Here is a 16,137-nt window from a genome sequence, read left to right on the forward strand (position 1 = left end):
TTTTGAGGCCTTCCTTTAGCGTTTGGTGTGGACGATAAAATTGGTAAAATAACTATGGAGACAATATCGCTAACACAACAGCAGTGCTAACACGACAACAGTGCTAACACGACAACAGTGCTAACACGACAACAGTGCTAACACGACGATAGGGCTAACACGACAACAGCAGTGCTAACACAACAACAGTGCTAACACCACAACAGCAGTGCTAACACAATAACAGGGCTAACACGACAACAGCAGTGCTAACACAACAACAGTGCTAACACGACAACAGTGCTAACACGACAACAGTGCTAACACGACAACAGCAGTGCTAACACGACAATAGGGCTAACACGACAACAGTGCTAACACGACAACAGCAGCGCTAACATGACAACAGCATTAATAAGACAACACTGCTAACACGACAACAGTGCTAACACGACAACAGTGCTAACACGACAACAGCAGTGCTAACACGACAATAGGGCTAACACGACAACAGTGCTAACACGACAACAGCAGCGCTAACATGACAACAGCATTAATAAGACAACAGTGCTAACACGACAACAGTGCTAACACGACAACAGTGCTAACACGACGATAGGGCTAACACGACAACAGCAGTGCTAACACAACAACAGTGCTAACACCACAACAGCAGTGCTAACACAATAACAGGGCTAACACGACAACAGCAGTGCTAACACGACAACAGTGCTAACACGACAACAGTGCTAACACGACAACAGCAGTGCTAACACGACAATAGGGCTAACACGACAACAGTGCTAACACGACAACAGCAGTGCTAACACGACAATAGGGCTAACACAGACTTTCCATAATGATACATTTGCTCTGAGGATGACGTCTTGTTCCAGGCCTCACTGCTGTTTATCTCGTCACTCTGTGGAACAAAGTGAAAGTGAAAGTGAAAGTGCTTAAATCAACACAACTCATCACCAGGACATTACACATTTGATTATAAAAAAAATCTAAATCTCATTAAAACTTGAAGATGTTCAGAGAGAGACTTTTACTACCATTATTTTCCCTCTTGTGCTGTGATAAAGCTGAGTGTCCTTATAGTCCACTTCTTCATACTAAGAGGTATCGGCCTGGTATCGATATCGGCCCGGTATCGATATCGGCGAGTAACCTGTCTGCTGTGTTTCAGATTGGATTCGTGATTAATTTGATCGAACAAAGAGCTGAGCAGCATTTAACGCAGGGCCAAGAAGTACAGACGCGGTGATTACTACGTTAATTCAAATTATCGGTATCGGTTTCGGTATCGACGAGTCTTTTTCCTTTTTGCACTGACCTCGCTGTTAAGACCATATACTCAGATAAACTGGTATATTTAACGTCGTAATCGTGCCTGTACTGCTCGGCCCTGCTTAAAATGCAGTGACGCGCTGCACAACTCTTTGTCCAATCAAATTAATTATGAAACCGGCCCCAGACGAGTTCTCCTTGAAATCACCCACATGACGTCTGTAACAATGCACTTTAGCGTCTGGGAATCGCATCCACCGCGGTCCAGACTGATCAATAGCGTCTGCCTAAAGCTGCCTCCGCTCGACCCCGACGCCTACCTCATCCTTCGCCTTTAGCTCGCGTTTGTTCTAGAAGCGCTCGGAAACCCGCGAGTGAAGAGCTGAGGTCAGGGACGATATTTGCTGGACCGTTTTGTGTCGTCTGATCGATGCTCCTCAAACACAGAGGCGCCGCTTCAACGTGTAAACAATCTGTAAATACAAGGTTCAACGCCGTCTACGTCTGCACTGTGTTTGTCATGGTCCAGAGCCATGCAGGGGAGGGCATCCTGTTTAAAACCTTCAACATACTAAGCTATGGAAAAAGGTTTTTTTTAATTGTATACATATATATTTTTTAATCAGCGCTGTTGTCCTGTTAGCGCTGGTGTTAGCGCTGTTGTCCTGTTAGCGCTGGTGTAGCGATAGCACTGTTCATCGTGTTAGCACTATCATCGTGTCATTGCTGTTATCCTGTTAGTGCTGTTGTCACATTAGCCCTGTTGTTGCATTAGCACTGTTGTCGCATTAGCCCTGTTGTCCTGTTAGCGCTGTTGTCGCATTAGCACTGTTGTCGCATTAGCCCTGTTGTCCTGTTAGCACTGTTGTCGCATTAGCCCTGTTGTCCTGTTAGCGCTGTTGTCACATTAGCCCTGTTGTCCTGTTAGCGCTGTTGTCACATTAGCCCTGTTGTCACATTAGCCCTGTTGTCACATTAGCCCTGTTGTCCTGTTAGCCCTGTTGTCGCATTAGCCCTGTTGTCCTGTTAGCGCTGTTGTCACATTAGCCCTGTTGTCCTGTTAGCGCTGTTGTCACATTAGCCCTGTTGTCACATTAGCCCTGTTGTCACATTAGCCCTGTTGTCCTGTTAGCCCTGTTGTCGCATTAGCCCTGTTGTCCTGTTAGCCCTGTTGTCGCATTAGCCCTGTTGTCACATTAGCCCTGTTGTCCTGTTAGCGCTGTTGTCGCATTAGCACTGTTGTCGCATTAGCCCTGTTGTCCTGTTAGCCCTGTTGTCACATTAGCCCTGTTGTCCTGTTAGCGCTGTTGTCGCATTAGCACTGTTGTCGCATTAGCCCTGTTGTCCTGTTAGCACTGTTGTCGCATTAGCCCTGTTGTCCTGTTAGCGCTGTTGTCACATTAGCCCTGTTGTCCTGTTAGCGCTGTTGTCACATTAGCCCTGTTGTCACATTAGCCCTGTTGTCCTGTTAGCCCTGTTGTCGCATTAGCGCTGTTGTCACATTAGCCCTGTTGTCCTGTTAGCCCTGTTGTCCTGTTAGCGCTGTTGTCACATTAGCCCTGTTAGCGCTGTTGTCGTCTTAGAGCTGTTGTCATATTAATGCTGTTGTTGTGTTAGCACTGTCCTCATGTTAGCGCTGTTATCGTTTTAGCGCTCTCCGTAGTTATTTTACCAATTCCAACCACTCCAATTTCTAAACGAAGGCATCAAAGCGCTAACACAAATATCTTTTCTGTCATTATTAGCGTGTTTTAAGCGTCTGCGGAGCCTTCACAGTTTACACTTAACCTGCTCTGAACGTTAGCATTAGCAGTAGCATTAGCCGCAGACATCAACAGCAGCAGCAGCGCTCGCATCTACCGGTCCTCATTATGAAAATCAGAATCGGAAAGTGGCATCGGATCGGCAATTTAGTCTGAGCACGCGCAGTTACCGATACCGGAAAAATCCTCGTGTCCACTTTTGCGGCGTTCCCTAATCACGCGGCGCTTTTTAAGTTTGCCCGTTGCCGTGGGATTTGGTTTTAAACTGTCGCTTTTCTCTGCGCAGATCCACTCAACTTACTGTGAATCTGGCAACTCCCAAAAGAACACACGGCTTTGTCATGTTTAGTTTTGAAATCTGTCACTCGCTTGGAGCCGCTTCCCTACTTTTTTTTTTTTTTTTTTACGGGACCTTATGCTCCACGCCGTCTTTCCGTCGTCCTCGTGTCACGTCGTCAGCGTTTTCTGTAATAATAAAACAAAAGAAAAACTCATTATTTTGTTGTTTTACATATCGGGCATGTGTAATGTGCTGATTTCTAACGAGCTGGATGCCGCCAGTCACTCGTGGACAGGAAGTGGCCGTCGTTTACCTTGTCAGAGCGTCCATCCGCCTCGCCGCCGCCGCTCGGTAGTAATTGAGTTCTCGTTGCACCTGTCACTTGCCGCGGATCTCGGAGTGAGTCATTGTTGTGGGAGAAAAGGGAAAGAATCACGTCTGAAAATAGGCAGGATTCATCACGAGTGTGTCACAAACTAAAAAAGTAAAAGTGCTATTAATAAGGAAGCCATTATGTAAGAGGATTAAAAACATCTTTAAACACGATAAACACCACGATATCGACTTTTATCGCTCAGTTTATCGAAGCTGGACCGATGTTTTTTGTGTCAGTATTTATCGTACGTACTTTTCCTCTGCACTTTTGGGACATTTTTGGTTATTTTTTGGCTATAAGTTAAGATTTAAGCCGTAAAAGTTTGAATTAATAACTTACAAACGCAAACTAGCGACGTAAGTGTTTCATTCTGCTGTTTATTTATTGCAGCTTGTGTTTTTTTTAATAATTTTGCAGATTTAAAATAGTTTTTGTAGTTTAAATCTGCTCTTGGGTTTTTGTGTCATTGGCATAAATTCATTTCAATATTATCGATTATCTTTTACGTTTACTTCAGCGATATATCACACCTCAAATCTGAGCACCTGTACCGTTTTGAGTAACTGTTTTGAGTACCTCAAATTTGAGTACCTGTTAAATTACAGTATTTTCCAGAGTATAAGTCGCACCAGCCAAAAAATGCATAATAATAATGAAAAAAACAAACACATTTCACATATAAATCGCGTCTGAGTATAAGTCGCACCCTCCCGTCAAACTATGAAAAAATGTGTGACTTATAGTTCGGAAAATACGGTATTTGTTTTGTTTTTCGGTTTGTATTCTCTATCAGTACAAACTACAGATGGGGAATATGCCTAAAATTCTACAACATATCACTAACTTTGCTCTCATGCCGCACATTTTTCAGGTTTCAGTTTTGTCGAGTACTCAGACCAAATCACTGATCCGAGCACTGCTGCTAATGATAATGCTAAAGCTAACGCTCACAGCAGGTTAAATGCAGACACTTAAAACACGCTAATAATGACAGAAAAGACATTTGTGTTAGCGCTTTGATGCCTTTATTTAGCCTTTAGAGTGGACGGTGAACTTTGTAAAATAACTACAGAGAGTGCAACAGAGCTAACACGACAACAGCAGCGCTAACACGACAACAGCAGCGCTAACACGACAACAACAGCGCTAACACGACAACAACAGCGGTAATACAACAACAGCAGCGCTAACACAACAACAGCAGCGCTAACACGACATCAGCACTACCACAGTAAGAATGCTAACACGACAACAACAGCTCTAACAAGACAATAGCGCTAACACGACAACAGCAGCGCTAGCACAGTAATACGTGACAACAGTGCTAACAGAACAACAGCACTAACACGAAAACAGTGGTTACACCATGACAACAGTGCTAACACGACAACTACAGTGCAAACACAGCAACAGCGCGCTAACACGACAACATCGCTAACACGACAACATCGCTAACACGACAACATCGCTAACACGACAACATCGCTAAAACGACAACAGCGCTAACACAGACTGTTTACTCTTCATAATTTGCTGTTCATTTAAAGATGTCTCACTGCGTCTGTCCTGGTTTATTACTTTTGCGTCAGGGGCATAAAGTACTTTGAGTATTATCATTTATCGCAGTATTTCTCTGTAGTGATGCATCTTTTTCCTTCTCCTCTTCCTTCCCAGAGCATCGTGTCCAAGTACGCCTCACAGTTCCGGGGGAATTCCCAGCACGACGCTCTGGAGTTCCTGCTCTGGGTCCTGGACAGAATTCACGAGGACGCTAACCCTCGCCACAACAACAACAACAGCAGCGGCGGCGCCAGGGCCAAGAGCAACGCAAAGGTACCACACCGTTTGATTTATATTTAGCACGCTTATGTTTCGACCGTGAGTATCATAGCAACTCAAGAGCCAATCTGGAGCGAGGATGTTAAAGGTAACGCCCCTTCCATAGCAACACTGTCAATCAAACCTGTTGCTAACGCGGGAAGCTGATTTGTCTGATTTTAATGTTCGTATCTCGAGTTAGCGACGCAATAACGAAATAAAAACCTCAGGACGATACAAGCAAAAACAAACAAAAACACGTAATCGCACAGCTCCATTTAAAACACACGTGTCAAACTCAAGGCCCGTGGGCCAAATCCGGCCCGCCATGCCATTTTTTGTGGCCCACAACGAAGTAAATTACAAGGTCTGACTCCATATGTGATACATGTGAGTTGAATAAGTAATAAATATAAAAACAGTTCTATATCTGTCCTGTTTTGCACGTCCTTGAAATGTACCGTATTTTCCGGAGTGTAAGTCGCACTGTTTTTCTTTTCATAGTTTGACTGGGGGTGCGACTTATACTCAAATATTCAAAAACTTATACGTGGAATATAAGTTGTATCTGAGTATATAATTTAACATTTTCATTACGATCACACTGACAACTGCGTTTTTTGCTTCATTATTATGTATTTTTTGACTTATAAAATACGGTATTCCATTTTTTTGGATGCAAAATGAACAAAAGACCTTTTTTTCCCCCCATTTCAGTTCTAGTGTGGCCATTTTTTTAGACGTATCTTGGATTAAAAGTTCCCGTTTTCCCGTTTTGCCGTTTCGTCGTCGTTCCATAAACACATTTATAAAAACAGCGATGGTTTAAACTCGTCTTCAGAAAAAGTAGAGATTGACCGATATGTTGAGAAACCAAAGTCCGATTCGCTCTGCCGATATTTTGGGTCCGATTTGGATTATTTTCTCCAAATTGTGTTATTTAAATGCACTACAGACCAGAGCTGTGTCACATTTGTGCGTTTAAGTGTTTAAGTGTTCAGCTTTGTGTGTTTTCTTTAGGCGGCAGGTCGGTCAAAACTAAATATCGGTCTGTGCTCAAAAAGCCGATAACTGATACGCTAAACAGTGCAAATATCGGACCGGTATATCGTCCGGCCGTTCTCTTGTGATGTTTGTAGAGAAAAAACACTGTCTATGTCTGAAAATGATTGTCAGATGTTATTTCTCTGTTGGTGTTTGTCGTCGTGGCAACGCCTGAACGCGGCGGTGGACACAGGAAGTAAGGGGTGTGGTCAGGCCGAAGGAGGCGTCCTCTTAAGCCGTGTCGGCCTGAGGGACTCGTGAGGCGGCTGGCGAGGACGGGAGGGACAAGCGCAGCGCGACTCGTGAATGACGCCGGACGTTCGCACGCGTCTCGTTGACCCTGACCGATACTGAATGTCCTCGTGTGTCTCGTTGACGGACAGTGGGTTTGTTCTGAAGCAGATGGAGATGAAATGTCCTCAGCTCTTTGTCTCTGAGACGAGTGAGACGCAACATCACATCAACTCTGAGAGAGATACAGAGGTGGAGGTGGAGGTGGAGAGAGAGAGAGAGAGGGAGAGAGAGACACAGAGAGAGGGAGACAGAGAGGCGGAGAGAGAGAAACAGAGAGACAGAGAGAGATGAAGAAAGAGAGAGAGACAGAGGGAGTCGGAGGGAGGGAGAGATAGAGATGGAGGGAGAGAGATGGAGAGAGAGAGAGGCAGAGAGAGAGAAAGAGAGAGACAGGCGGAGAGAGAGAGAAATAGAGAGACGGAGAGATAGAGCGAGAGAGAAGGAGAGTTTCAGTGTTTCAGTCTCTCCCTCCATCTCTATCTCTCCCTCCCTCCGACTCCCTCTGTCTCTCTTTCTTCATCTCTCTCTGATAGAGCGAGAGAGAAGGAGAGAGACGGAGAGAGAGAGAACGAGAGAGACAGAGAGAGAGAGATGGAGGGTGAGAGAGACGGAGAGAGAGAGAGCGAGACAGAGAGAGGGAGTGAGAGAGAGACAGGGAGATGAAGGGAGAGACAGAGAGAGAAGAGGGAGACAGAGAGATGAAGGGAGAGAGGGAGACGGAGGGAGATAGAGGGAGAGAAAGAGAGAGAGATGGAGAGCCAGAGGGAGAGAGGGAGACAGAGAAATGGAGGGAGAGAGAAAGAAAGAGAGACAGAGAGCAAGAGGCAGAGTGTTAGAGAGAGACAGACATAGAAAGAGGGAGAGAGACAAAGAGACAGAGACACAGAGAGAGAGAGAGAGAGAGAATGATATAGAGGGAGAGAGTCAGTGAAGGGCAGACGCATCATGAGTGAAGAGTGAAGACTTATCAGTGTGAGGTTGACACACACACACATACACACAGATACACTCCCCACACACACACCCCGACACACCCCCACACACACACACACACACCCCCACCGACACACACAGATACAGATACACACACAGATACACACACACACACTTTTCTGATACACACACTTATTACACACACACAGAGCCGTTAAGTGTCAAGTGTAAAACAGATCAGCGCGAGGAGCTCGACCCTTTAATGAAACGACTGGAAACGTTTCAAATGAGATGACGGATGTTTATTTTATTTAAGCGCCGTGCGTCTTTACCCACGCGCCGCCTTCAGGGGTAATCGAGTGTTACGGCGCCGGGTGAAGGCGTGTGTGTGTGTGTGTGTGTGTTTTTGCCTTAAGCTCGTCTGGCTCAGAAGAAAACAGCCGTGACGTCGCTCTTCCTCGTACAAATCCGGCCCGACCGCACACATTTACGGGATCGTATCGGCGTCTAAATATCGATTCCACTGATATCGTGGTTGGACGAGGTCATAGGTCCCAGAAAGTCTCGTGATGTTTGAACTTCGGGACTGAAAAAGCTGAGTTTGTGCGTCCCTTGTATTCATAACTTATAAGTAAAAATGGCGTCCTGCGTATTTTCTGCCTCATTTTGGATTTTATTTTTATGTTTTGTTAATAATTCTAAAATCCTAAAACTGCGTCAGAATCTGCTCCTGTTGCTCCTGAGGTGTTTCCAAACGGAGAGTGACTTTGTGACGTTCCTGTGTCGGTGGTTTCAGTGGAGGATTCTGTCTATTTCGCTCGTGAAAATGTCTCACTGTGACCCCCCCCCCCCCCCCCCCAGAGAGGAGGAGAAAGGAGGAGAGAGGAGGAGAGGAGGAAGAGAGGAGCAGAAGGGTGGAGGAGGAGAAAGGAGGAGAGAGAAGGGTGGAGGAGAAAGGAGGAGAGAGAAGGGTGGAGGAGAGAGGAGGAGAGGGGTAGAGAGAAGGAGAGGGGCGGAGAGGAGGAGGAGAGGACAGAGGAGCAGAGGGGTGGAGGAGAAGAGGAGAGAGAAGGAGAGGAGCACAGGGGCAGAGAGGAGGAGAGAAGGAGAGGGGCAAAGAGGAAGAGAGGAGCACAGGGGTAGAGAGGAGAGAAGAGGAGCAGAGGGACAGAGGAGGAGAGGGACAGAGGAGGAGAGGAGAAGACAGGAGCAGAGGGGTAAAGACGAGAGGGGTAAAGTGGAGCAGAGAGGAGGAGCAGAGAGGAGGAGCAGAGAGGAGGAGCAGAGAGGAGGAGCAGAGAGGAGGAGCAGAGAGGAGGAGCAGAAATCTGATCAGTGTGAAGTTGAGCAGAGCAGCAGTGACTTTGGTTTGTGTCACTGAGTTTTGCTGAGCTCAGAGAAACAATGTCCCAGAGTGAAGCTTTAAACGAGAAGAAACTCAAACGTCCTTTATCAGAAAAGATCGATACAAAGAGGCGCTCACAGACCCCGAGCAGGTCCTCACTGAGGCGCTCACAGACCCCGAGCAGGTCCTCACTGAGGCGCTCACAGACCCCGAGCAGGTCCTCACTGAGGCGCTCACAGACCCCGAGCAGGTCCTCACTGAGGCGCTCACAGACCTCGAGCGGGTCCTCACTGAGGCGCTCACAGTTCTGTAAAGTGATGGCCTGTGGCTGATTTCAAACGTGTCTGTGTTTATTTCCTTGTTTTTCGACATCGTGCGTTTTAAAGACGTTTTATTTCTTCAGCTCAAACAAACTGAAGTTTCTGCCGACGCTTTTGTGACGCTCTTCACGCTTCAATGAGCTGTTTTTGTTTCGTTTCCCGTCGATATTCTCACACACTCGAGTCTTAAACTTTTCTACGGCGAGACTTTGTACACGCCGTATGTTGTTTTGGTGGTGGTTACCGTAGCAACGCCATTAAACAAACTCCCTGAAATTCCAGTCAAGTTAAGTGTGGAACTTCAATCATAATCTTTCATCTATTTATTTATTTATTTATTTTATTTTATCAGGACGTCCCATTGAGACTGAGTCCTGATAAAAAAAAAAAATACTTTTACTTTTACAGTTAATAAAATGCATCATAAAAAGTACATTTAAATATTTGTTGATCCACAGGCTTCAGTTAAAACAATGACAAAGTTCTGAAAAGATGACAAATATCGGGTGTTTAGATTCACTTAAGGGAATTACACTGTTTAGTTTTAGTTCCATAAATGAGAGGTATAAAATCTAAAGTTTCCTAAAGCTGGGAATAATGGGAATCGAACGGAATCAGGGAAGTTTCGCTCGTAAATCTTTGAAAATGAAGATGTGGAGACGGCATACTTTTTGTTTTTGATGAATTTAAGACCAGTTTTAGATTTATTAACCACCTTGTAAGTCGGACACCGTCTCCTGAGCAGAGAACTGTGTCATCTGCAGCACAACAGGAAGATGAGTGGAAAAAAAGTAATGGGCCTAGTATTGAACCTTGGGGTACACCCTTTTTTTTCTGCCTTTACTGTGATCAGATTGAAACGTTTGAGATGAAACAATGTAGAGAAACTTCATCAGAATCGAGCGACGCAAGTTTATTTTGGAGAATCTTCTAGAGTATCAAAGACTTCGGACACGTCGACACCGAGCAGAGTAACACAATTTGAAGCTACAAAAAAACGATAACACTGAAACTAATTTTTTGAGCCGACGCAATAATAATAAAGCAAGATAATCCCAGGGAACCATTTTGCAAACAGACAGCAGAATGAAGCAATAATAATCCATAAAAATGACTTATTCGACGCTCTACCGCTCCGCAAATCTTATTGTAACGCAACAAAAATAACAAAAATCTCCATTATTAGTAACAAAAAAAAATAGTTCCATCTTTCTGTTCCAACAATAAGTCGACAAAGCGATTATTGTGTATATTGTGTTCACTAAAACGAAACAAAAACACTTCACAAACAGAACAATGACCTTATAATGACGCCATGCAGTGAGATTAGCGTGTGCTTTTGTCTTACGTTCCGTGTTTTGTTTCCGTGTTTGTTGGCGCCGTGCCCGTTTTTTTAAACCCTCGCGTGTTCTGTGTCGTTAGCGGCGCATTCAGAGTTTGTTCTGTGCGCCGAGTTTCAAGTGTAAACAGGGACAGTCTTTAGAAAAACATGTTTAGTGCGACGACGTGGCACAGAAATGGAACATAATGAAGTACAAGTACAAGTAAAGTGCTGCAGTAGAATATTCAGGTATCTGTGCTTTACTTTAGTACATTTTAGTGGATACTTTTTACTTCTACTTCAGTACATTTGAGAGCAGTATCTGTACTTTCTACTCCACTACATTTTTGAACAGGACTGTAAAGTAAAAGTACTTTTCCTCTGATGTGAGGGGTTATTTTTACCGTGTTCGTTCTAACACTGAAGTTTGACTAAAGTTTTCGAGTTCAAGCTTCGGTTTTGAGCAAAACAAAAATAAATAAATACAATATTTTCTGGACAATAAGTGTCACTTTTTTCATAGTTTGGCCGGAGGTGAGACTTATACTCAGATGTGATTTATATGGGAAATATATATTTTTTTGGATTGTGCAACATATACTCTGGGGCGACTTATACTCCGGTGCAATTTATACTCCAGAGCGACTTATACTTCGGTGTGATTTATACTTCGGTGCGACTTATGGTGCGACTTATACTCCGGTGCGACTTATACTGCGACTTATACTCCGGTGTAATTTATACTTCGGTGCGACTTATGGTGCGACTTATACTCCGGTGCGACTTATACTGCGACTTATACTCCGGTGTAATTTATACTTCGGTGCGACTTATGGTGCGACTTATACTCCGGTGCGACTTATACTGCGACTTATACTCCGGTGTAATTTATACTTCGGTGTGACTTATACTCCAATGTGATTTATACTTCGGTGCGACTTATGGGGCGACTTATACTCCGGTGTAATTTATACTTCAGTGCGACTTATACTCCAGAGTGACTTATGGTGCGACTTATACTCTGGAGCGACTTATACTCCGGAAAATGCGGTTCACAAAATTAATTTAAAAAACATATTCGTATTGTTACTGTCGACCAAAATATGCCTCATTTTTAAATCAACATCACTACATTTTCTCTCAAAATCTGTGTGAATTACTTTTAAACACATTTTTAAACAGATACTTACAATTTTACTGAAGTATACGTTTTTCATGCGATACTTTTACTTTTACTTGAGTCACTTTTTACCTCCGTATCTGTACTTTTACTTAAGTAACAACACCAAGAGCGGCTAAACACATGTGTAGGGCTGATGCTTGAAAATAAATGAACTCTATTTATTCCTCGGTGAATCATTGTTGTGGCGTCTGTCAGTGGGCGGAGAGTTTTGGCGGCGGCGAGTTTTGGCAGAACAACATCACGTTTCTCGATATAAATGATACGTATTTCACTGTTAGACTCAGGCTGTACTTTAGACGCACAGGTTTTCTTTCTGTTTTGTTTGCTAACTTTGCTAACTGCAGCTAATTAGGCGCGAAACAAAGCCACAGATTAGCCACAAAACGCCTAAAATACAAAATCTGTCAACTGGACACGACATCGATCTGAAGATAAAAGTACAAATACTGCAGCAAAAACACAAAATACTCAAGTAAAAGTAAAAGTATCACATGAAAAAATCGAATTAAGTAAAAGTATCAAAGCACCTGTTTAAAAATGTACGTTAAAAGTAAAAAGTAGAAGTATTTTGTGCAGATTTTGAGTCGTATAAAGCTGCAAATGTGGTGATTTTGATCAAGTTTTGAGCTGAATTTTGTTCAACAGAAACGACCGAATCAATATTTTTCCTCATTGTTTTTATTTTTTATATTTTACAAAAGGTTTTGACTTTTGCAGCATGTTTTAAATCCTTGTATTTGGACATATATTTGCATCGTTAACTCAGAAAAACTCTCGCCTGTTTTAAGTGAAAGTATCACCTGAAAAAATCTACTTACGTAAAAGTATTAAAGCACCGGCAAAAACACAGAATACTCAAGTAAAAATAAAAGTATCACATGAAAAGTCAACTTAAGTAAAAGTATTAAAGTACCTGTTTAAAAATGTACTTAAAGAGGAAAAAGTTAATGTTTTTCGTGCAGATTTTGAGTCTTATAAAGCTTCAAATTGTCGATTTTGATAAAGATTTCTTCAGAATCGATTGTATATTTTAGTTTTGCTCAAATTCTGAACGTGTTAAAAATAAACCCTCAGACTTTTCAGCACGATCATGAAAAAATACTTTTACTTTTCAGGCCTGTTCAGAAACGTAGTGTAGTAGAAAGTACAGATACTGCTGTCAAAAGTACTAAAGTAAAAGTAAAAAGTATCCAAGACTACCTCGTTTGTTTATGTTTTTAAATTATGCTGATAAACCTGGTGCTAATTCCCTGCGTTGGGCTCTCGTGTGGCTCGTGTGGCTCGTGTGGCTCGTGTGGCTCGTCTGGAGAACCCGTTCGTCCGTACCGCGGCGCTCCAGTGGAACCGGTCCGCCCGCTTTCCTCCGTTTCCCGCCCTGGAGCCGTTACGTAACAGTCGGACATTGTGAGCGCATAAAGCACCTCAGTCGTGCTAATCCCCGACCGCACCGGGAGCCGCGCCGCTCGCTCCGCTAACTCCTCGCTCCGCCGCCGTCACGTCAGCGCCGGCATTCCTCGGCGCTCACGAGATCCGACTCAAACACGGCTCCCTGCACAATTACACAGCGATGGCGACGATGATGTAAGAAGAAGAACAATGCGCCATCTCAAGGTCCGACAGTGAACAAAATGGACTCTGAGGTTCAGTCGTGTCCTCCGCAAAAACAGAAATGGAGTCGTGTTTGTTTCATTCACACGTTTGAGTCACTTTAATATTAGTCTGTTACATCTACAAAGATCAAAATGCCACGTTCCACCTTGTGATGTCATCAAGTGGGAGTTTTCAAGTGAACAGATTGGCCTAAAGAGACGAGAGGAGGAGATAAGAAGAAACAAGAGGAGGAGAGGAGATAGGGGGAGGAGGAGAGGAGACAAGAGGAGGAGAGGAGGCGAGAGGAGGAGAGGAGGAGGAGAGGAGACAAGAGAAGGAGAAAAGACAAGAGGAGGAGAGGAGTCGAGAGGAGACAAGAGAAGGAGAAAAGACAAGAGGAGGAGAGGAGTCGAGAGGAGACAAGAGAAGGAGAAAAGACAAGAGGAGGAGAGGAGACAAGAGGAGGAGAGGAGACAAGAGAAGGAGAAAAGACAAGAGGAGGAGAGGAGACAAGAGGAGGAGAGGAGACAAGAGGAGGAGAGGAGTCGAGAGGAGGAGAGGAGGAGGAGAGGAGACAAGAGAAGGAGAAAAGACAAGAGGAGGAGAGGAGTCGAGAGGAGGAGAGGAGGAGGAGAGGAGACAAGAGAAGGAGAAAAGACAAGAGGAGGAGAGGAGTCGAGAGGAGACAAGAGAAGGAGAAAAGACAAGAGGAGGAGAGGAGTCGAGAGGAGACAAGAGAAGGAGAAAAGACAAGAGGAGGAGAGGAGACAAGAGGAGGAGAGGAGACAAGAGAAGGAGAAAAGACAAGAGGAGGAGAGGAGACAAGAGGAGGAGAGGAGACAAGAGGAGGAGAGGAGGCGAGAGGAGGAGAGGAGGAGGAGAGGAGACAAGAGAAGGAGAAAAGACAAGAGGAGGAGAGGAGTCGAGAGGAGACAAGAGAAGGAGAAAAGACAAGAGGAGGAGAGGAGTCGAGAGGAGACAAGAGGAGGAGAAAAGACAAGAGGAGGAGAGGAGACAAGAGGAGGAGAGGAGACAAGAGGAGGAGAGGAGACAAGAGGAGGAGAGGAGACAAGAGGAGGAGAGGAGACAAGAGGAGGAGAGGAGGCAAGAGGAGGAGAGGAGATAGGAGGAGGAGAAGAGGAAATAAGAGGAGGGAGGGGAGAAGGAGAAGAGGAGAGGAGACAAGAGGAGGAGAGGAGACAGGAGGAGGAGAGGAGTTTTCACGTGAACAGCTCCTTTTACCTTTAGTTCATTGACATTTCCAGGACTGAAATGATCCAGATGATTCTATAAATGAAGGTGTGTGGAGTTTAAAAACACAGTGGAGCACTTCCTGTATCACCACATGATGACATCACAAGGTGGAACAGAGTGTTTTTTCTGTTTGAGAGAAGAAATATTCCGACTGCTCACAAGGCAAAGGTGTAAATGAGGAGTTGATTGTTTTTGCATCTCTAGAACCTTTAATTCAAATGTATTTATTTAGAGCAGGAACCTCAAACTTGCGGCGCTGGGGCCAACTGCGGCTCACGAGACGACATTTTGTGGCCCGCGGGACGATATGAAAGTTTAATGTTACTGCGGCGTTACCATGTTGTGTGTAGAAGCTTCATCCAAATCTGTAAACCCCGAACACGTGATCCTCGTGTTTTTATTTCACTATTGTGACTATAAATCAGGATGTGTGCACTAATAACAGACGAATCAGACGCCTTCTTTCCCCAAGGTCGTTCTCGTTAGCGTCGGCAGCAGGTTTGATTGACAGCGCTGCTCTGCTAAACCAGCCGTCAACATCCTCGCTCCTGATTGGCTCTTTGGTTGCTATGATACTCACCGTCGGAATTACAAATACGCAAATCAGGTCCAGATCGTCGCTTCACCTGCTCCGTCTGTGGAAACGTCAGATGTAAATTTAAAACTCCATTGTTCTCTCCCTCCGCCCGCTCACGTTTTACCGCTCCGCTCGCCGTGCGTCTGCTTCACTCACACGTCCAAACCTCCGGGGCTTTTAGAAGAACTCGCATTTCTCAAACGCTTCAAATTCCACGCGACTTTTTGTTTCTCTTTGGGCTGCGCTTGTCAAAAACGCGACGATACATACCTCGATAAATAGGCCGCGATACGATACATACCTCGATAAACAGGCCGCGATACGATACATACCTCGATAAATAGGCCGCGATACGATACATACCTCGATAAATAGGCCACGATGCGATACATATCTCGATAAATAGGCCGCGATACGATACATACCTCGATAAATAGGCCGCAATACGATACATATCTCGATACAGTGCACTGTCAATTTGATACGATGCGACGTATTTCAAATTGATTCAAGGCGTTTCAGTGAAAAATAAAGGCTAATAAAGGCCAAAAAATAAATATTAATTTTACATATTTTTTAAATTTAGCTTCCATTTATTAAAAAGGAATAAACATAAAGTGCATTTTATTTTGTGCATTTTACCGACGATAAAAACACATCAGACTGTTCCATGTGTCAGTTTTATTCATCCACAGTTTATACGAGCTCCACGTTTACGTTTACACAGAGACACGTGCAGTTTAACGACAAAACATATCGACTAAAAC

At 44.3% G+C, this 16,137-nt stretch overlaps 1 protein-coding gene across 1 annotated transcript in view; it reads left to right on the forward strand.

Moving 5' to 3' along the window:
- usp43a (ubiquitin specific peptidase 43a) overlaps nucleotides 1-16,137 on the forward strand; it is a 138,008-nt gene that overhangs the window by 9,399 nt on the left and 112,472 nt on the right. Inside the window, exon 2 of the mRNA XM_055222320.1 lies at nucleotides 5,366-5,524. Within this exon, the coding sequence (XP_055078295.1) occupies nucleotides 5,366-5,524 (159 nt within the window). The remainder of the gene's footprint in view (nucleotides 1-5,365; nucleotides 5,525-16,137) is intronic.

This window comes from Periophthalmus magnuspinnatus, chromosome 1 (genome assembly GCF_009829125.3).
Source record: "Periophthalmus magnuspinnatus isolate fPerMag1 chromosome 1, fPerMag1.2.pri, whole genome shotgun sequence".
Taxonomy (NCBI): Eukaryota; Metazoa; Chordata; class Actinopteri; order Gobiiformes; family Gobiidae; genus Periophthalmus; species Periophthalmus magnuspinnatus.